This window comes from Falco peregrinus, chromosome Z (assembly GCF_023634155.1).
Source record: "Falco peregrinus isolate bFalPer1 chromosome Z, bFalPer1.pri, whole genome shotgun sequence".
Lineage (NCBI taxonomy): Eukaryota > Metazoa > Chordata > Aves > Falconiformes > Falconidae > Falco > Falco peregrinus.
In genome coordinates, this window is record NC_073739.1 from 13,993,506 (window position 1) to 14,016,357 (window position 22,852).

General features: G+C 39.4%; 1 protein-coding gene across 1 annotated transcript; it reads right to left on the reverse strand.

Annotated features, from left to right (window-relative positions):
• Positions 1 to 2,618: 2,618 nt before the first annotated feature.
• Positions 2,619 to 22,825, reverse strand: CAAP1 (caspase activity and apoptosis inhibitor 1). The gene is made up of 6 exons (XM_055790869.1): positions 22,591 to 22,825; positions 21,366 to 21,566; positions 19,760 to 19,844; positions 18,720 to 18,795; positions 10,804 to 10,874; positions 2,619 to 4,772 (listed from the first exon to the last, which is right to left on the reverse strand). Exons 1-6 carry the CDS (start codon positions 22,720 to 22,722, stop codon positions 4,429 to 4,431), a joined length of 909 nt encoding a protein of 302 aa, XP_055646844.1. The 5' UTR covers positions 22,723 to 22,825; the 3' UTR covers positions 2,619 to 4,428.
• Between the last annotated feature and the right edge of the window lie 27 nt (positions 22,826 to 22,852).

The window sequence follows — 22,852 nt, forward strand, 5'->3', positions numbered from 1 at the left end:
TAGAGCAAGACAGCCCCCTAGTGTGGATGCAATTCAAAAGTTTAATTTCCATACAATTATGGAAATTTACTTTAACCAGACTACACATGGTAACAATTACAGTCAGCTTGCTTAAAAAAACATACCAATAATCAGATGTAGATTGGCAACTTTAACAGCTAGTTTACATTTGGATCAGTTCAGCTACCATTTTTGAGTGAAGATCTACATCACTTCAACTACATGGAATAAAATTGCGGACCTTCATTCTGCTGCCTCGTATCTCAAGGACAGGAATAACCTGGGATATCACTTGTGCAAGATAATCCAGCACCATTTTCAGCAGCTGGATTTTCACTGCTCATTCTATTGGGCCAACGCAGCAAATTCAATGAGGATGCTGATCCAGGTTAGAAGGAACAAATGGAGAGGACTCTCTGCTCCCATGAGCTTCCTGACATGGTTCTCTACATACCCACATAAACACTAGCTGCACAAGAGTGGTACAGGAAGGAAGAGACAAGGAGGCAGCCTGGGAACAAATAACCTAACTGGTCCGTCACCAGTATTCATGTTCAGCTTGAATGCCTTTGCCAGTACTGTATTTCTCCCTGTCTTTACAGGCAAGTTTCAACATGTTTAGACTAAACAAGCTTTTGTAGTCATGTCTCTTGTCATGCATTCCTCTCTCTGGTGACCTTAGAAGATTTTGTCTCATTTGTTCTGCTCTCAATAGATACATCTTTGATACAGACACACAGTATTGCAGGGAAGTAAAGCTGAGGTTTTGTAAGTAAAGTAAGATTGACTGGAGTCTGAAAATGGAAAATGGGATGCAAGATCATAGATTTGACAATTCACAGTGTAAGACACTCGTCTAAAACAACTTTGCAGAACCATTAGATACAAAAGATGAAAATTCAGGTTTGGGTCCGACAATAACCAAGACAGATCCCATGGAAAAAGATTACATTTTCCCCACGTGCTTAAGAAAGGGATGGTGTACTGAATTTTGTTATTGTTGTTGCTGTTGTAATGGAGGTGATTACTTGTGCTCTACAATGTAACTACTATGCACTATTTACATTCACGCTTTTGGGGCCTGACTAATGAGTCAGTTTCATTAACTGGTATGTGGCTAAACCTTCTTACAAGCTTCAGGTTCTTCTTCAGCTTTTATGTATTCTGTTTACAGATTTTAATATTAATGCCAAGAAAGGCCCACGACACATGAGACTTGACAAAAAAAAATCCAGTATTTTAACATTTGAATTTGGCCATAAATAAGGTGAAGAAGCGTTTTTTTCTCTATATATATTGCAGAGTGACTTAGCAATAAACATGAAGCTTTACAGTACTTGGACTAAATTGCAGGACTTCATGACCTGTTTTTAACTTGGTGTCTATGCTCCTAAATTTCCTTAAGTTTCCTGCATCAATTAACCACCTCATCTCCCTTCCTGACTAAAAGGCCTATTTAACAATTAATCTTCAATTATATTCTGTGAAAAGGGCATGTTTACCAGCATCAATGATCTCATAAAGCTAAATCAGAGCTTATAATTTTGAGATGGGCATTGTAAAATGCCATATAACAACTTACTATGCATTCATGTGTACAAAACATTTTCACTTGCTTTTTTTTAGAAAACCCTTGATGTGCTTTATCCACAGATGAAAAAAAAAAAGTAGTTATAACAACTAACTGCTTTTGTAGACTAATATTTAAAAAAATAATAGTAATAAGCAAGAAACCATTTATGATCCTTAAAGTTCTGACCATGTAAGGAATCTGACCGTGTAAGGTGAAGAGACATTTTGTCCCACTACAGCGTTCACCCATGGTGGCTGCTGTTTGCAAAGCCATGCTCCCTCAAATACACACAACTGCAGGAACATGCTATCCAGCTGCCTTGCTTGGTGAGATCCAAAATGCAGTGCCACACTGCTCAAGTTTAATGTGGCATTTCAACAGCATCCGGTTAGAACAGCAGCATTATAAATCATCTACACAGATGATTTGATTCCCTACATGCTATGTTTGTATCTTACTTGGAAATGACCTGAAGTCTGTGGTCAAAACTTTCATTCACTGCAAGTGATAATTACAATAATTTTAAACAGCAAAGCATATGTTTTATAACATAGCTTAAAAAAAAAGTGACTCAAGGCACTAACGTTTGAGATACTCAGGCAAAACGTTTTTGAGAGCAAATACTGTAATGGAAAAACGTTACAAACAGAACTAATTCTTTTCTAAGGAAATGCCTGTGATTCGCCTCTCAAAAGTGGCATCGTGAAGTCTAATTATTATTCTCTATGAAATCACCATAAAAATAACATCAAAGCCTCTAAACAGAAATAATAGATAGTTTGGGCTCTCTGGGGAGTCACGCCTTTTTACTTACCTAATGCAAACACAATCAACTCTCCTCCTCAAAAAAGCACTGTGCTTTATCTATGACAGCCAAAATTCATTAGAAAATGTTCCTGCTGCAGTCCGGAATATAATCACAATCTTTTTCCTCATGCTGACCAACACTCTGTGTATAATATTTCCTCCCAACGAAGTGGTTGATCAAAACCCAGTAAAATTATTTTGTTTCATAAATAATTCATGACTGCATTTTACACACAAATTGCCTCTTCCTCCATGTGAAATATTAAATTTATTTTGCAAGAAAAAAATCAAAGGAATATTTAAAAGTGAACAACAAAAGAGTTGTATAATAAACACTTCAAATACACTCAATTTTTTAAACTGTGCAGTGATATAAATCAATGCAGGAACCCAGACAATTTAGCTGATTTGCTTTAACCTAAGCAGCAATAGTACAATATCCTAAAAATGAAATAGCACTTGTGTAATCAAAGTCTCTCCTATGCTATATATATATAAAAAATATTTTTGTAAACAGCTTTTTTTCTTCTCTTTTAATCTCAAATTTAATTAGGCTGCAATTACAAATCTTTAGTCCTATGCATAGTAAATCTGTTGCATCTTTGTCACACTACATATTAAAGTTAGCATATGCAACTTCTTGATACAGACCATGAAATAATAACCTTTGACAGTTCAACACACTACAAAATGAACTTTTAAAGGTGACCTGGAAAGCCAATAGGAAAATTAAGCTCAGTGTAGAAACCAATGCCGTAAACTTCCAGCAAGGAGTCAGTAGAAAAGAATTACATTCTAGTTTATCCTGATGTCTAGCAGGATTTCCTTGTTGTCAAACAAGCCCAAATGTATCACTCTGCAACATCGCTGAGTAAACTTTGTACATTTGACTGTATCAGTTCTTCTGGTGGCACAGGAAACGTATTTCTGAATTAAATCTGATTTACGTTCAGTGTTCCTAAGACATCTTAAGTTATTTCCTATATCAAGGCATGGCTTCTGCATGAATTAACCTTTCACTGTTCAGTAGTTGGCATAAATATATGGGATCCACGCAGGAGTATGCAGCCAGCAAGGAATCACCACTGTGGGTGATAAAACCTCAGGTGTTGAGAGTTCCAGTAAAAAAGGAAAGATACAGGCCTATAAACATTTCTCTTAACAGTCAATTGTTACTGTATTGTACATTTTTATTCAATGTAAAGGACTGATTTTTGTTTATTCATATTGCTTGGGATTTTACAAGCCTCATTAACAATATGGCAATTGTAGAACTTGCAAATGAACCTTGATATGAAAGAGAGGCAAACAATAACGAACAAGTTTTCCTACTAGTTGACATACACAGGGTTGCACAGTAGGACTAGGAAGTAAATGCCCTTTGCAGGTGAGCTTTTTCATTTTCACAACAGGCAAAGTTGAGGTATTCAGTGCCTTAAGGATCTAAGTATAGCAGCAGCAAAACTTGTTTTTGCAGTCTAACGTAATTCCACTAGCGTATAACTACAAATAACAAGACAGCACATCTAGGTTTTGCCAGCAGTCTTTGTCTCATTACCTGCTTCTATTTCTCTGTACTCAAATCACCAGTTTACCAAACAGCTAAATGAAATTAATGAAGATAACACACATATTCTGAGACAGTTACCTTTTGATTGGATATATACACACTAACTTAGATCCTCCATTTGCTAAAAAATAATACAAAAATGTTGTTGCCATGGATAACTGATTAACAGTCAGGTGAAATTTACTCGGGTCACTGCCATCATTTAGTGAACGCACACCGTAATTTTCTCACCTGTATTTACGGAAGGTTTTAGTTTATAATCAAATTCATAATGCACTATTTTGCAATCATTTTACTCACAATCCTCTTTAATCTAGAAGAAATCAATCATACCTCAAGAACTATGTAAGAAGCTTGCCACTAAAGATGATACACTTGACTATCAATAAAGAGAAGAAAAAAGGGTAGAAAAGGGGTTGAAGGAAAGGGGGATAAGAGAAAGGGAAAAAAGGGAACAAGAAAAAGAAAATTATAAATCTCAGGGCTGTTTTTTTACATCACCAGCTTTCATCAGAGCCTTAATAGCTCTGGCCCTCATCTCAAGCTCCAGAAGCTCCAGCTGCTGTGCTGATGGCTGAACATCTTCTGATGAAGGAACAGCTAAGGTTGTTGCTTTAGGCTCCTTTGGGCTGGACTCTGCCAACCCCAGTATCTCATTCACACTTTTCTCAATGTCCTTCTGAAGGTCATCTATCTGACTGGCTCCACTTTTGACAGCGTTTTCTTGCACATCTGGGCCATCTTCTTCATTGCATGGGCCTTCTATGTCACTATCATATGCATCTGCATTTATGCTCAGGACATCACTGTCTTCTCCCTTGCCTGTAACACAAATGTAACAATCATATAGTTGCCTAACAGTACCATTTTTTCTTTCAACTTGCAAAATTACTTCTGTTTAAAGTGTTTCTGTGCAGATTAAGAGAGTGGCAAAAAGATCTAAGAATTTAAGACAATTAATTCCTCTTCTTTTTCTCCTCCAGCTTTTAAGGCTGATCTAATTTAGACAAGTATTAATGCATTTTTATGCCAATTTAGAAGAACATGCAGAATAGCAAAGCAGCAGCACCAGGAAAATGTATCCCATACTATGAAGTTACATGATCTGTTTTCCTAATTAAAATGTCATATGGTTTTATATCACAAGGAAGCCTCTGCAGTGCAAAATCAATTACTGTTTTTTATCTTTAAAGTAAACTTTTAAAACTCAGTTTTAAAAATGACACCTCAAAACTATTTTATGTATTTTAAAAGGAATGGGACACTATAGTCAGGCACAGTACTAAAAATTAATAGAAGCGCCACTTACAGTGCAACTATTGAGAATTATTCAGAAGCATTTCAGATGTATTTAACTCAGTAAAAACATGGGGAAAATTAATACATTGGTTTTTAATGCTAGCTGAAAGTTGGAATTTATTTTAAAAAAATTAGAAGAGCCAGGACAATAAAATAAAAGCAAAACTCCAACAGAACTTGAGTAACTGCTCTCACAATTTGGTTACAGACTGTTGCTTTTTACACATTGGCCTTAGAAATTATTAGTCCTTCATCAACCGTGGTATCTGTGTAAACTTACAGTAGGAGTGGTTCCTGCTTAAAATGCATAATTTATAGCCAGATGATCGTAATTACTGATTCTAAAGGTTTTATAATTACTTTTGGTAGTACCGCTATCCAAAGGTATGGCTGTGTTCCCTCTTAATAATGAAGGGTTAGAGCTAAAGATCTGTGGTTTTTAAAAACATACAATTTCTTACCATGATGATTCAAATAAGGCTTACATTCCTATGCAAGCTCCTTTAGTCTATAATGATTCTCTATATACCAAAAATATACTTTTTAATATTCAGACAGTATTGCAAGCCTGTTTAAATTTTTTTTCTAATTATCTTTTAAAAATATGGGAAAGCATGAAGACAAAGGAGCCAAACTCTTTTCAGTACTGCTCACTGACAGGACTAGTGGCAATGGGCAAAAACTGAAACACAGGAAATTCCATGTAAACTCAAGTAAAACCTTTTTACTGTGGGGGTGGGCCAAACACTGGAGCAGGTTTCCCAGAGAGGCCACAGAGTGCCAACCTCGCACATATTTAGAACTCGACAGCATGTGGTACTGAGCCACCTGCTCTAGCTGACCGGCTTGAGCACAGGCATTGGGTTCGATGTCCTTCTAACATAGACTCACCGAACTGTTATTGCCAGTTTCACCCATCCATATCTCACATGTCCAGGGCTAGACATACTGATGTGCAAGGATTGCCCATCAACAACAAAATCACTGGAAACCCAAGGAAGTACTTCCACTGTGAATTGCTCTTTTTTTACTGTCAGGCAATCAGAACCTTACTGATGTTCAAAATATATTAAAAAACCCCCACTGATAATGCAGTCTAACACATCAAGGACCTATGACTTTAAGACCTTTAACCAATTACCTTCCAATCACTGTATTTTTTGCTTGAGATGCTCACATGTAATGTCTTACTGTTGGAAAACCTTGGATATTTCTTTTAATAATTCTTCTCAGTAAGAATTTTCCTTTGAGATGGGTTTTGTATCCAATACAAACAATTCTCTCCCCTTTCACAAAGGGTAAAACATCTTTGAAATGACATTTTTTAGAAATCAGAAATCTCTGGTTTATGCTATTAATGTTTCAATTTCTTTTATTATACAGGAAATATTTAAAAATTCAACAAAAAGAATGTGACTTTTCTTGAAAACACAAGTGAAAAGTGAAAAAACTCTCCATCCACAGAGTGATTTTGCAGGACAAGAGTTCAAGTACTGTGAGCCTGATGAATAGAGACAGTTAGAACTTGTAGGGCACAAGCCCTGGGAACAAAGGAGCAAGCTAACTGCAGACTCTTGAGCCGTTGCAGTTGAGATGGCAACCAGATGGACAAAGAGGAACAAGTAGCCAGATAAGGGAACGGATAGTGCCGATAAGGAATTAAGAAAGTCATGTAGGAAGAAACCCCCTAATCTTAGAATAGAAATTGTTGCTATGACAAGGTAAACTAATCAGTTCCTATTGCTTTAACCGTGTGCCTTAAATGCCAACCAATCAGTGTTTTTTACGCTTAAGATTTAACCAATCAGTGTGTAATATGTAGAAGATAGAAATGTATATAATTGTAAGAAAATCACTAATAAACGGACAACTTGCTTGCATCAAGCTGCGTCCCGTCTCTTCATTTGCTGCATGATTTGTATTTCCTTCTTGAGTTTTTGCGCAAACCCATCATGCTAGGTGAATATTCTGTACAAAGATTAGTAAAGCAATCACTTTTCCTCTTAAATGAAAAACAAACACAGCTTCGGAAAAATACTAATTTTTTTTTTACATATTTTAAAACACTTTTTGGAACAGTATGCATTTGGTTTTGATTCATGAGCAGCGCAGAAAAACTTGGGAAATATCCGTTTTCCTTGGGGTTTACAACATTCCTGTTACCCTGAGGGTATGAAAAAAAAAAGCTATAAATACACTTTCTCTACAGAAGGGAGGGAGGAAATATTTTCCATTAAAAAACATATTTCAAATTGGTTTTATAAACAATAGTAACATTTAAACACATAACTTTAAGGGTTTTATTGATTCAGGATTTTTTACTATATATACTTCAAAAAAGATATTCAGATATTCACTCCTGATACAGCCTGTGATTTGTCATAGCACTTAATTCCCAGTTTAGGAATACTGCACATTACCCTGACTGAGAATGCACACCCGATTTAGGATCTTAAAGAGTTTTCAATCCACTACCTCATAACACTGGTTTACCAGCTTGCAAAAACTGGCCATCATACTGGTAAATACAGCATATATGGGAACATATACAGCTAACATATATGGCACGTCCAACGTATCAATCAAAGCTGACAAGAAAGCAAATTCAACTCTGGAAAATGTATGATAAGCCATACAGATGAAGTTTACAGAGGCCTTTTGGTCTTTGTTTTTTGTAAGATAAATCACAATTTTTAAGCAATAAAAACTGAAAGCCTAAAATATAAATGATTCTGAAGCTATAAAAAAATTCTTTTCACAGCAGCACTTATAACAGATGAACACACCAGGGCTTTCTTCAATCCAAAGTAGTTTTGCCCTGTTCTTACTGTGACAGTAACTTCAAGATTAATACTCAAGTTTCAGATGGAGTTTCACCTATTTCCCATACTATCAACTCAACTTTGAATACTATCTTTTCAACTTCACATTGCAAGACACAAATTATGTGAAAGAACAAAAGAAATGGAAATTCTTCTGTCTTGCTACATGGCATCAGTCAGCATTTACCTAACACCTGCTCAACCAAGCAGCATTTCCACAGAACAGAAAAAATAGGTGCATCAATGGACTGTGGTTCAAAGCCTGAAAGTTAACTTCCGAGCATACTCATCCTAATTCACTGCCAAAGAAAAACTGCTAGTGCAGAACAACGCTTGCACAGCCTAAGGGCTTTCTCTGTTTCTCACTCCATAAGGAATAGGTTGGAGGTGGGCAATATGTTGGGAGGGATACACAGCCAGGACAGCTAAGCCCCATTGACCAAAGGGATATTCTATACCATATGACATTGTGCTCAGCAATAAAAGCTTGAGCAAAGAAGGAGGAAACGGGGATGCTCACGGTTATGGCATCTGTCTTCCCAAGTAACTGTTATGTGTGCTGAGAATTTGCTTTCTAGGAATGGGCAAAAAATCTGGCTGCCAACGGAAAGTAGTGACTAAATCACTATTTTGCTTTGTTTCAGTGCATAGCTTTTACTTCTCTTGCTGAAGTCTCTTTATCTTGACTTGTAAGGTTTTCTTGCTTTTGTTCTGATGGTCTACCCCACCCCACTGAAGGAGAAGTAACTGAGCAACAGGTGGGTGCATACTGCTGGTTGGTGTCAACTCACCATAGGACTCCTTTTGGTATTGGTAACAAATTAAGCAAAAACAAAATACTAACATTCATTTATCTCTGTCCTAGACTTAGTATGAACTAGGAAGCTAAGCAAAGCTGCCTCAAGTTCCACTCAGAATCTGAAGCCTCCAAAAATGTCTAAACAGTGTTTATACAAGCTCACTGGCCTCCAGATGTTTAATTAGCTGATGGGCTTTATTTTCCTCTTTTGCAGTTGTAATTTTATCCAGTAATAATAAAGACCATGGTTGGCATTTCTCATGATTTTTCTCATTTTGATTACTTCTTCCTTCATCTACAGATGCAAAATTCATTTTAGTACACTTAATTCCATTTTTCAATTTTAGCCACTTTTGCTTACCCTCTCATTCCTTTTTGTTTTGTTTTGTTTTTTTTTTCCCCATAGCATCACAGGCTGCACCTCAGCAGAATGATTAGAGTCATATTTTTGACTTTATATTGATATTCTCAAAAGCTCTTTAAAACTAACATCTTGAGTGCAGCCACTGTTATAGCCCAAAGTCATCATGATACTCCAGTTGATTAAGTCATAAAAAACAAGAATGAAGCAATCACCTGCAACAGTCATCAATTCCCTTTGATAATACAGAAGTGGAAAAGAAGTGCAGAAAGTCTGTCAGTTCTAAGGTCACTCCATACAGTACAAGCAACATTTAAAACATTCCTCACAAAGCCATAGCAACCTGCTACTAAAAGATCTGTTCCTTTTATTGTGACTCTTTCCTTCTCTGTTTAATTCCCCTAATTACTTCAGAAAGAAACATGTTCCACAAAGCTATTCTAAGAGCTATCTTGTAGACAACATTCTGAATGGTGACATAGGAGGTGCAAGAAGCAAATAATGTTAGATCTTTGCAGAAGATATATAGTTTATAAGGATTTGCAACATTCTTTGATTGGAAAAGCTATTTCTGATGTTACTGCATACAGTTAGTCCAAATGAAAATAAACAGACAGAGAGAAACACCTACAATTCTAGTGTTTCATGCATAAAATAATACTGGCAGTTGTTATATGGCGCTGATTTAATGATTGGAATAAAACAAATACTGCTGCAGGTTTAAGAAAACTGTTTCTTTACACAGCAGGTACTCAAATGTGTACTTCCCCTGCTTTTGCATTTTTTATTCTGCCAATCACTGTAGTACCTGAATGTCTCACCCACTATGTTTTTGCATTGAAAAAGAGAAAATATACAAGACAAAACGTTTTTTCTCAGAGCTTCAAATATTTTGAGTGCGTACTTGCACTGGCACTGACTTCCAAGTAAAATATGCCAGTTATCAGGCATGGTGGGTGTTAAGCACTGTTCTGTTAGATAGACCTCAGCTCTGCACAATCAAACAAAGCAAGGTAATCATATATCAAGACTGAAGAAAATGATTACACACAGTCCTTTGGCAAACGATTATAACGGATTTCTAGAAATGTCAAAACAGAGTACTGTAGACACCTATGATCATATCAACAGAAAGTAAAACTGCCTCTCAAAGAATTCAGCAAATGGTAATAGCAGTATTAGCAATCACCAATATACCAAGAAATTGAAATGACTGAAGTTCATCCTCAGCTGAAAAACTAGATACAAAGAGCCAAATGAGCCTTGCAAGAGCTTCAGTTATGTTCCAGAACTTAAACTAGCAAACTTCAAAGAGCTGCAGATTGCTTTTAGTTACAAAACACTCTCTCACAGAATTAAGCAGCCAAAGTTCCTGCAATTTCTTCTTCAATGTTCCTCTCCCCTTTTCTGGAATTGGGCCCAAGGGATAGGTTGTAGCCCTATGCCAGCTGATTTCTAAAAGGATGTTTCTCTGTGATTGCAGCTACTGTTCAAAAGAGAGCTATCAGTTATCTGGAATTAGTCACCGCCCAACATCAAGAAAGAAAAATTTCAGCTTTCTCCACTACATACCTTGTTTTGAATCATGACCTTCCAGCTTGTCTTCTCTGAGAGAAGAAGTAGAGTCTACACTGTTGTCCTGTCTGGAAATGAATAAGAAGACATTATAATCTACATCTTTTACAATTTAAGAGAGCTTTCCTAAGAAAGGCTTACTTTAACTAAAGAAATTATGTGGTGGTAGGCCAACAGGCAAGCTACAGTACGAATAAAGGCAAAAAGAACATACAGAGTCTTATGTAAGCACTTGAGAACACACTACTTTGCCTAGCAATACACAAGGATAATTATTTCTACTATACTCTAAACTTCAAGATAATCCCTACAGGTAGCCCCTCCCTAATGCTAGGAACTTTTCTCTAGAACTCTAGTAAGTTATCACACAGTTAAGTAATTTGAAAAAGTATCATTTCAGTTGCATTCAAATACTATTTACTGTTTTCTTTTGAAACTAACAAGCTGTTTTCATGAAGTTACCACCAACATCCACCCCTCTTACATGCCAATCTCACAGTTTCACAAAGGGACACTTTTTAAAATGAAACACAACTCAACTGTTAAATTGTATTCAGTATCTGCATTTCTCTGTTTTTTCTATTTAAAGATTTCTACCCTTATCCTGTAAGGTTTCAACTGATTTATACAAGCAATAAAGAAGAGATACTTTTGTGAAATGTTCACGTCCTTCACATATTTCACACATACTGGTTATACGAACTGTGAAAATACTGTGAAATACACAGGAAGAAGGAAGGCAGAAGGACCCAGAATCACAGGAAGAGTTCAACTGCCATGGTTAGTGAGCATTTCAACAGCAGAATTGACCATTTCCTACCCTGCATGCCAGCATGGCACTGGTTTCATACATATTAAAATGGGATCAATGCAACTACCCTGCCTGTTGGAGCTAAACAGCACTATAAAAAGGACAGCAGTATTCTGGTATCACTGATGTAAATATAATGACTTTAATTACTTGTTTTTCAGTAATAGCCTGAAGGCTTTTCCTAAAATTAAGTACAGATCTATCTTCCACATGCTTTCAAAGATATTTTTTTTTCAGGTGTCCAATGGCTATGTCAGGAGGGAGCACATCATAATACTTGTAGCCATCTTGGGTCTGAAAGACAAAGTTGTTTTGATTGCTATTTCCTTTTCTGCAGGAGCAAAGGTTACAAATCAGTAATTCTTCTGTTTCTCTCACTTTTTGTGGGCATTGTAACAAATGTGTATGGTAGCATGTGATAATTAAGAACACGTAGCTGTTTTCATATGCACACAGAACCTGAAAAGATATTTAAATGTTCTGCACCTTAAGTAAGGAAATAGAAAGGTACTGTCCAATGCAATTATAATAAACTGGGAAGAGACTATTTACTATGATGCATTTTTCTCAGAACTCAGGGGTATGTATGCTCTCACTTTGCTTGTCAACTCAAGAAGTATTCTCCCAATCTTTTAATTTCTGATGGACTTTTATTCCCAGGCAGGGCTGAAAAACAAGGGAAAGACAGAAACTAGGCATTCAGATAGCTATGCTGAGTGGGAAGTTCTGTATATATGGCTAACCCCTTCAGAAAATTATTTAAACTTTGCCTCTCCATCAACAGAGTTTGCTTATTTATTTTCTATTTCAGTCATCAGTCTTGTACTACAAAGGCCAGAGGTGTTGCAAGATGGATTACAGTCCTCACCTGTTAGATGTAAAATAAGCCCAGGAATTCAACAAATAAAATTAGGTCTGCTGTATGTGGTGGTTTAGACGTGTTAACCAGTCTCAATCTTCCTGCTGTCATGGGGGAGAAAAGAACAGCAGACAACAGAACATTACCATGTTCAATTTGTAAGTGGATAGAGCAGAGGAAATTGAGGAAATGTTTTGCACTCCTACACACACCTATATAGTCAGAGTTAGCTGAGAGCCACCCCAGTTACCACTCCCACGAGCCTACACAGCGCAGCCCAGGGGAAACATCCTCTCAGCACTCTCAGTGCCAAGCTCCAGGACACAGCTTAGGACCAAATGCTAACTGGTCCTCTATTCTGAGACAGGGCTAGACTCCTGGGTAGCAGCACTTTCCCACCCACCTCCATTACTGGGTGGAGTTAGTCCAGATGCCAGAACAGACCACCAGCTAAATCTGTCCACGATGCTGCCACCGCACACCTTCCCTGAAATTTGAGGTTTTCCTCTCCTGTCACTTGCCAAGGCTTATCACACTCAGTTCTCCATTGTGCTGCCCTGTCTATAGGTTATGCATTCAATATGTTATAAGCATTTAAGAACAAAGACCCAGTGAGAAGAGAAAAATGGCAAGCAGAGGAATCCTAGTAACTTCATCAGTGCAGAGCGATCACCCTGCCTGAGTTGCTCCTACATTTGTGAAAGGAAAGCCATCAACCCATTTTCTGGGAATGAGATCTAGTAAAAGCAGTCAGCTTATAAGATGAAGGGTATTACTGTCTACATGAGCAAGGGGATCTGTAGAGGAGGCTGGGGAAGACCATTTCAAGACCGCCTAAAACATACTAGCAGATGCTTCTAGGCTGAGCACAGGAATGTGTAAGGCAGCATGGGATTTTACAGGAAGAACCAAATGTGGGAAAAGGGAGAGACCAAGGCAGACCGAGAAAGAACAAGCATGGAAAAAAAAGAAAAAAAATAGATAAAGGCCAGCATAAACAGGTTGCTGGTCCGTACAGTTGTCTGGCCAGGCCCTGGACCTGATCACCACAGCCCATCCTGCCTTCTTACTGAACGCAATTGCTATACTAACTATTTTTCCAAATGAAAGGACACCAATTTCTGTATATATGCACGTGTGCGTGTGTGTCTAAGTGCCAGCAACTGCAAAGGGGACCATAGGTCATAGGGAACCGCAGGACTGTGCTGCCAGAAAGTAGACAGAATAAAAAATGTGCATACTTCCTCAGGAAATTTCAATGTCATGCACCACTGTGTAAGCAGATGCTTGTAGTTCACCAGCAAACCTCAGGCTAGTCAGCAAATAACATGGGAGGTCTGGGAGTCAGGCACCATACAGACTGCAAGAGCACAGGCCAAATTCCTGAAAGAGACCAGGGTCTACAAGTAGGCAAACAGAGGGACCATGGCTCCGCCAGATACCCAAGAGATCAACAGTCTGAGTGTCAGCTACTGGGGAGGATCAGAGATCTGCACCAGCTGTCAGAGAAGCCCATAGCCGCAAGGAGGTCTGACCAGCAAATTGGAGCAGGGATGCAAACCCTGCAGGCTTCTATATCCAAGTATGTATGCATGTGTGTATGTCCAAGCACCAGCAACTGGGGTAAGCAGCAGATCTGGGACCAGCTACTGGTCAACAGATCTGGAATAATCCACTTTGTATTTTTTTTTTTTTAAAGCAACTCCTAACAATTTGTTATACTTAGCTACTCAACTCTTGACCAAATAAAGTTCTGATATACCCTGCTCACCACTAAGAGCAAAAGCTGCTTAGGCTGCCCCTGCCCCATCCTCCCTCACACATGCTTCATCATTTTGAATTGTGTACTCATCTCTGCACTGGACAGCAATGTGTCATTTGGGGAAAGCCTGATGTTGCACTAATAATATCCAGGCAAGAAATGTCACATCTCTGGTATCACTGTGAGCTCCAACATCAAATTTCACTACAGAATTATAATCACCCCTTTGACAGAAAACTCAAGAGTGACCTCTATGGTTCAAACACTGGCTGTGAAATTACCTACAGCTATTTTAATAGTTATGTAAAAAGAAATTACCAACTGAAAAAAAAACCCACCACACATCAAAACTTGTTGTAAAGTTTCCTTCCCTTGCCTTGACACTAGCACTGATTACAGCAAAACCACATTCCTTTAAAGACTACCTACTCTCAGCATAAGACTTTTTAGAACCCAGAAGTATTTTTACAGTACGTTTTACTCTTTCAGCATTGATAGGATTGGACTGTACTGCGGGTCAAGCTTCACTACTTCATTTAATAGTGGGCATTTTACACCATCTTGTGGCCAAGCAGAAGCAGTTCACAATTCACTTTTGCTCTCGACTTGTTAATCTTAATTTGTTTGTTAGTAAGAAATACTTGTTTCCTAATTATCTATACTGTGATATAGATTTAAGAAAGAGTAGCACAACATCAGGTCTCCAAACAATGGGAGCAGAAGATAGGCTAATCTAAAATTATGGCACAGCATACAAATTTAACACCCTCTTCTTTCATGCCATGCTAGTTAAGTGACCACAGTCATTTGGAGCTTTTTATCAGTCTTTGAAGATAATTCTCCCTCAGGATGACAGTTAAGTTCAAAATCACTATTCCAAGGGATAAACTCTGCATTATTTTTTTTTTAATTAAAACAACATTTGCACAGTATGTTCTTATCAACAGAAAGAAGCCAACTATTACAGTGTGTTGGTGACAAATGCTGTAAATTTTAATTTTCCTTATGCTAGCTTTTCATGTTGGCATTCTCCACGCTAGTGCAATGCTTACCTGAGCTAATGCACATGGATTCTGCACAGAACCTATTACTTTCAGGAATCTGCACAGCTGTCAAAGAAACCTGAGCTTGAGGGTGCTTTGGTGCCACAGCTCCAGCAGATTATGCTGAGTGAGATAAAACAGCAGCACAGGTTAGGAAAAGGGGTACTGGTTAGAGGAGTGGACAGTTAAGACAACAGCACCGCAATAGTAGTGGTTGGGATTCCAAGCTTCAGTCATAACTGGGGTTGGAGACCAAAAGAAGTTCTGTGACAGAAAAATGTATCTTAACGTACTAGACTAGAAGATAGTCTGACAACATGAGACAGTCATGCTCAGTTTCCTTACAGAGCTTTTAACTGTCGTTAAGAAACATCCTTCTAAATGATATGGAGAAACAGTGTGAAATACGGACAACGGACATCGATCGTGATTGTATGTGTCTGCTCAAGGAATGTGGGTATGGTGACTGGCCATGGGTGTGGTGTCTGGTCACATAGCCACACAGCTTTGAGGAGACCCCTACCCTTCTTCCTCTAACAAAGGGGCTATTTATAAAAAGGAGGAGAAAAGGATAAGAGACATTCCAATGTTATCTAGAGGGAGTGCTAAGTCTCCTTGCTGGAGAAGACCAGATGGCCACAAGGACACGAGTCACCACTCCTTGCTGGAGAAGATCAGATGGTCACAAGGACATGAATCACGTACAAACCTGCAAGACCACCACATTCCAGGCAAAGGACTGATCAGCTAATTAACATACCAAGTAGTATGAGAGTAAGTAAGAGAGTAGGCGGGTTTAGGTAATGACTATGTATAGGTGTTAATTGAATAGTCATTGTTTTACGGTATAAATATAAGATAGTTAGTTACTTTGGACATGCACGTTAGGCAGAAGGATCCCCTGTACATCCAGCGCTGCCAATAAAGGATACTTAGTCACTACGAAACTTTGACTACGTTCTTTAAATCAATCTGGCACCCCAGGTGGGACACCTCTCTGCCGGGCTGTAGGACCCGCTGGGGATAGGACTCCCTATGGTACCCCCGGGATTTCCCGGAGGGACTCCTTGACTCAGTGGATCACTGCGGTGGCAGACAAGGTCCCCATTGCTGTAAGTGACAGTATTCTTTATTTTGGTTTGTTTGTTTGGTAGACCAGTCATTTGGAACTGCCCATAAGTCAAAAGTTAAACTTCTGCAGGGTGGTGTATACTTTTGTGGCTAGCACCTTAAGTATACGTTTGGTTGGCATTCAATTGCCATTTGGTTGGCATTCAATTGCCATTTGGAGCCTGGCAAGTTCACCTATAGGGCTCATTTGGTACGGTCTTGCCTATTACAGTTTTCTGACAATAAAATCCAAAACTGTAAGTACAGATCAGGAGCCAAACTATTCTAAAGAAAACTTAAAGGTAATTCAGGACATGAATGATAAAATAAAAGTAAGTAAGTGGACTTATTTAAGGGATGGTCGTATAGTGGTACCATCCAATTTAATATAGACCACAGCCCTAACAGAACATAAGACTCACTGGGGAGCCCTCTGGGCACTCAGCCCCCTGAGCTGGAAGACAGGGATGAGGAGGAGCAGCATGAAGTCCCCACAGCTCAGGAGGAAACAGTGACCTTCTGCTCCACTTAGACACATGTCTATGGGGCTGGGTGGGATCCATGAAAGGGTGTTGAGGGAGCTGGCAGAAAAGCTCACCAAGCCTCTCTCCATCATTTATCAGCAGCCCTGGCTAACTAGGGAGGTCCCAGCAGGCTGGAGGTTAGCCAGTGTGACACCCATCTACAAGAAGGGCAGGAAGGAGGATCTGGGGAACTACAGGCCTGTCAGCCTGACTTCGGTGCTGGGGAAGGTTATGGAGCAGATCATCCTGAGTGCCATCATGTGGCAAATATAGGTCAACCAAGCAATTTAAACTGAGATGAAAATTAAAGACATATTAATGATTATAAACAACCAAAGTTTAGCTTGCCAATGCACTTTTCACTATTTCTTCACTGTTGCATCTTCAGTCTCCCTGTTTACTGACTGACTTGTTGCTGTTCTGGCTGAAACAGTGTCTTCTGAAGTTTTGCAAAACTTGCATTTATACTTACTTACACACATGTTGCTAAAAAGTTAACTGAAATGCCTATAGATTAGACTTATTCAGTAAAGTGGGCTTGTGACATTTGTAAAAGCATAATACTGCTCCACTTACTGAGCACTGGTCTTAATGATTGATACAAAACCTTAATTTTTGTCATTTCACCTATTTCTTCTTATCCTTTCATTTGTCTACCACCCAAACAGCTTTCTCTCTTTGTTAAAGCCAGCACACAGCTGAACCTATGAGCCAAGGGCCTGAGATAGCACCCATGTGTGTAGCATGCTATTTGTTAACCCTACACTAAAATGAGAAAAAAACCCCACAACTTCTACACTGACATAGTTTGCCTAGACAGTCTGGAGGGATCTGAAATATTAAACAATCAGGATGTAGACAGAGATACAAGAACCAGAGGCAGCTCAACCATTCTGTTCAAAGGAAGCATGACCAACATCTCTCAGTTTCTCTTACTTTTTTTAAACACAATTTCTTCTTGATTTTGCTGTCAGTTACTGCTCATATCTCTCTCACCAGTGATGCAAGGTGACCTAGCTTGGTCAGGTTTTGGCAACTGCAGCAATGGTTAAAGAACTTTGTCCGTTTCAATTCTGCTGTACTTCAGAGCTATGAGAACAGGTAGATCACACCAACTCACTTTCGTTTATAACAGCTTATGCCTGGAATATTATCTGTGCAGTGCAAAACCAGTACATTTCCAAACTGCAATTTGATCCTATAGATGTTGTTTTCCTGAAACTTTCCTACTTGCCATGGACAAATGGGTTGTTAAGTGTCTTCGGATACCCGCTAAAATGGATACCGTTAAAAAATGGTAAATCCTACCTGCTGACTTTGTTCCTTTATTCGTTAATTGACAATAACGGTTTACTCTTCTTATGTTTTACCAGCTCAAGTACCTACTTTATTTGCATATAAGCAAGACTTTACTCAGTCTACTGTAGCTGAGGGTCATAAATACGGCTCAACAAAAGCTTTGAAATACCCTTCAGCCACAGAACTACCTTCTGGAAATCTAGCAGCCCTAACACAGACATACCTCTTTAAGATGAAGAACACTTCATATATTCTGCAACAGTAAAAAGCTCATGAAGTAGGCCTTAAAAACAAACACATAATTTCTCCAAACATCAAAATCCTGGAGCATTTTTCATGGTTTCCTTAGTCAACAAATCTGCCTTCTCATTCTCATTCAACTAAAGTAACCACAATTAAGTATACAGCGACTGGGTCTTTCAATATTACATTTGATCATTTCTCATGAGAAATCATTGTATTGCTCAGTATTCTTAAGTTTTTATATGTTTTGTCTTTTACTCACTGACTGACAGGTTCACCTCCAGTCTTGTCTCCTCCATCTGCCTCTTCGTCAGTATCTGAATCAGCTCCAGTCTTGCCTAGATGCACAGTTTCAAACATGAAAATTTAGGCACATAATATAATTAACGCTAGGTAGTTAGGCTTACTCTTAATGATTAACTCTACTGCAATCAGCAGAGGAGTTTTTTCCCCCCCCAATTAAAGCAGATGTTCTAAAATTAGACTTGGTCAAAACCAAAAACCTTATTTGTGAATTTTCTGCTAGTCACATTGTTGGCATTTTTCAGTTATACTGTATTACTATGAATAAAACTGAATAGCTATTGATAGTACAATACCACAGGCACTAAAAATGAAGCACAGGAGACAGAATTAATAGAAGGCACTCTGCACCATTCGAGATTTGAAGTGTTCCACTTCATTGAGAAGACAGCAACATGTTTACAAATAAATTCTAGAGCCCTTAAATACCAAATGAAAGTTCAGTAAAATACTGAAAAGCTGGAACGTCAGATCCTTAATCAAAGCACATGAACTGTGTATCTCAGCAGAGCAGAGGGATCCACCAAGAATCATTCAACTACACCAAATACCCAAATTCAGTTGCTAACAATTGAATTGGTATTGCAGTATGTCAGATTTCCCCTGCAAAGAATCAGGAGGCAACTTAATATCAGTTTATCTAAAATAATGGATTTCAAACAATACTCCTAGCTGTGGTTTTTTCAAGTCAAAAGCTTTGTTCTTAGTTTGGGTACTAAGGAAAAGAAGCTTATATTACTGTTTTCTGAATGTGTCCTTAACAGCTTCTAAATCAATGGACAATTTCATTCAAGCTTAAAAGATCAAAACCAGCATACATACATACACACACACTATGAATATATATATATACACACAATTAGCATGCGTATATATGCAATAATAATACACACCAATATATACTTCTTAGTGTGTGGATACATATATATTAGTAGCTAGAAACTTTCAGAAGCAAACTTTTCTCTGTTGTACAGTGGTGCCTAAAAGCTTTATTCATACCTTCAAGTATCTTCAACAGTTTTTTTTCAGATAACAGCTCCAACTGCTCCAAGCAAAGCCTTTTGATTTCATCCATGGAACAGTCCTAAGACGACAGATAAGACAGACCATGAGCTACTAAAAATTTCTGAGGACAGAACAATTATGAACAGTTGGTAGTACTCCAAGTGTACTGAATGAAGAGTTAACTCAGATTGCAAGTCCCTTCACTGTTCTAACCTGCATTGATGCAACTGCTGAAGAACACCAGGTAGCTGTTCCAGTTTTGACAATTACCAGAAATTGTGTGTGTTTCTGAAAATTTAAGCAATATGCCCTGTCGGTCATTTGACCTAGGGCTTGGAGTTTTCACTGCAGCTGCAGCACTGAGCAGTAGATATACCAGGTCACAAGTGTAAAGCACGGAAGAGCAGACTGTAGCCCTAATTGCTCCTAATTCTCCATCACTCAGGAGCAGGTGGATTACATAATCAGACCTGCAAAGGCCAGAACCAACTGCTGAAAACAAGTTCATGAACTGAAGCAAATTATTAACAACACACCAACAGTTGTGTATCATAATAAAGAAAACCTAAGATATACATAAATTGTGATCTATTCCTCATGCTTGATATGCACCACAGGCTGCCACAGATTTATGGGTATTCCAGTTACCTTCATATATTTTGTAGCGCTTTGTGTCCTCTTGGCAAACTACAGCGATAATTTCACACTTTCAAATGTATTTATTTTGCATGTATACAACAATACTTGTATGTATGCAACATACAAGTACCAAAATTAGGAAGTGCTGAGCATAGTGTAACATTCATAACAAAATGTAAGTTTGGTCCTAGACCACTAGGCAACTTCCTTTCAAACTCAGTCATGCCTTTGCCTCCAGTTGCTGCAGACCTCTTTTCTTGTCCCAGAGATGAGATATGGATGCAATTCACTATGTGTTTAAAATTGAGAAGTCCTGCCTTGTTTATATTAGTAACATGACTCAAAGATAAAAATTAAAGACAAAAATTTTAAAAGACATTAACAAGCATCACGCAAATGGCATTTCACCTGCAGGCTCTTCTGTACAGGCTGCTAACCTAATTTGTTTTTACCCAGTCCTGCAGTTCACAAGACTCAAAAAGCCTATATTCTAACCCAATAAAAACTCTAGCAATACTATCGCTGAAGTCCACAGAAGTTACAGCTTCAGAAGATGTTTATCAAAAGGTTTTATCGCCTTATCACAGACTAATTTAATACCATACAAAGAAATCCAGCTGACAAAAAGAACTTTTATTATCAAATCAGTCTATTTATTAGTGAACAACACTCCTGAATTTACTCCATGCATTTACAAGAACTCCTTCTGCATTTAACTGACCAGTGCAGACAGACAGTATAAAAATAAGCAGTGTGCAATTCAGCAAGCTGAGCAGTGCAAAAAAGAGTAACTGGAACAACTACATAAAAATCTTCAGAAAGTCTAACTTTCAAAGACTTGATATAATCTTCATTTAAGAAACATACAAGCAGCTTTTATAGACTTGAAAAATAAGTGTGCTTTGTTACACAACCGTTCATGCTTGTAAAAAGTATATAAACAGGAAGTGTATTTCAGTACCTTTAAAATATCAGGCAGCATCTTCTGTAGTTTTTTCTCTCCTATGACACAGAAACACTGTTGAAGCATTTCTTTTTTGTCCGTGATGTAGAAACTGACAGGTTTGAGTGACACACTGAGATCTAACCCTCCTTCTTCTATATCACTGGGTTGTTCAGCCTCTTCCACTTTTTCTCCAGATGGTGCACTGCATTTTGCTTCCTAAAATCAAGGAAGGCAAATACAATTTTTACATTTTCTAGTGAACTACAGAAGAAAACTTACAGCTTCCTTTGTGCTTGCAGTAGTTTCACCTTCATAATTGCACGGTACATCTTAAGGTGGACTTCTGAGCTTCCAAATAGTGTTTTAGTTTGCAAGATATGTTGCATTACATTACTGCTGAAACTATTCTTATTGTAGGGGAAATTTTAAAAGCTTCAAGAGGCAAAAACTACTTTTAAATATTAATGGGAAAATATTACCTGCAAATCCCTAGCTGCTGCTGAAAAAAAAAAAAAACGCACCATGAAAAAAACCTCTAAAGCATGCTTTAAGGCAGAAGAAACCCATCTCTCTGTGCTGTGCGATTAAATCACTAGCCTCATAATTTACAGCTGCCTGCTAAAAAGAAAACTGGCATACTATTCACTGCGTGGCACAGTCCAAGATTAAACGTGGGCTTCGTACCAGGAAAATGTGCCTTCCATACGTCAGTGGAAGACCTCTGCAGTTAAAAAACCCCAAACCAAAACGGCTAGACATACATTTTGCCAGCCCCACGATTCACCCAGGAGTGCACGTCACACCGGTTTTCGTCCACCTCCCACACGGGCTCACAGTAGTGCGAGCACAAGCGCCACGACCAGGGTCACCTCTGAGCTTGTGCCCCACACCTGTGACCCCCGAGGACGAGACCGGCCTGCCCCTGCCGTGCGGGGAGCGGCACAGCACGGCACTGCCCGCCCGCGCCGCGGCCGCCCCTGCCGCACGGCTCCCCGCGCCGGCCGCCGGCCCCTCGCCTCCGCACGCCGACAAGTTTCTGCTGCCGGTAACCGGCCCCGCGCCCGTGCCGAGGAGCCACCCGCAACGGGCCGGCCCAGAGCCAGCCAGCACCCGGCAGCCGGGCCGAGGGTCGGAAAGCGCGCTGGGGCCGAGCCCTGCACCCCCGCGGGCGGCAGGGGGAGAGCAGCGGCCAGAGCCGCGAAGCCACGGGCGGCCGGCCCACCCTGTACCCCCGCGCTACCTCCAGGGCGCCGTGGCTGGACTCGGTGCTGCGCCACTTCCTCTCGCCACCGGCCGGCCCCGAGGCCCCCTCCGGGCAGCAGGAATGCGAGCGGCGCCGCTTCTTCTCCTTGGAGCCCTTCCTGCCCGGCATGGCCCGCGGGGCCGCCGCTCCCCGCGCTCACATCCGCGCGCGGCCGAGCCGTGCTTCCGGCAGGCCCTGATAGCCGCCTCGGCGGCGCGTCAACGCCCGTTCCGGCGGGGCGGGGCGGGGCGGGGCGGGG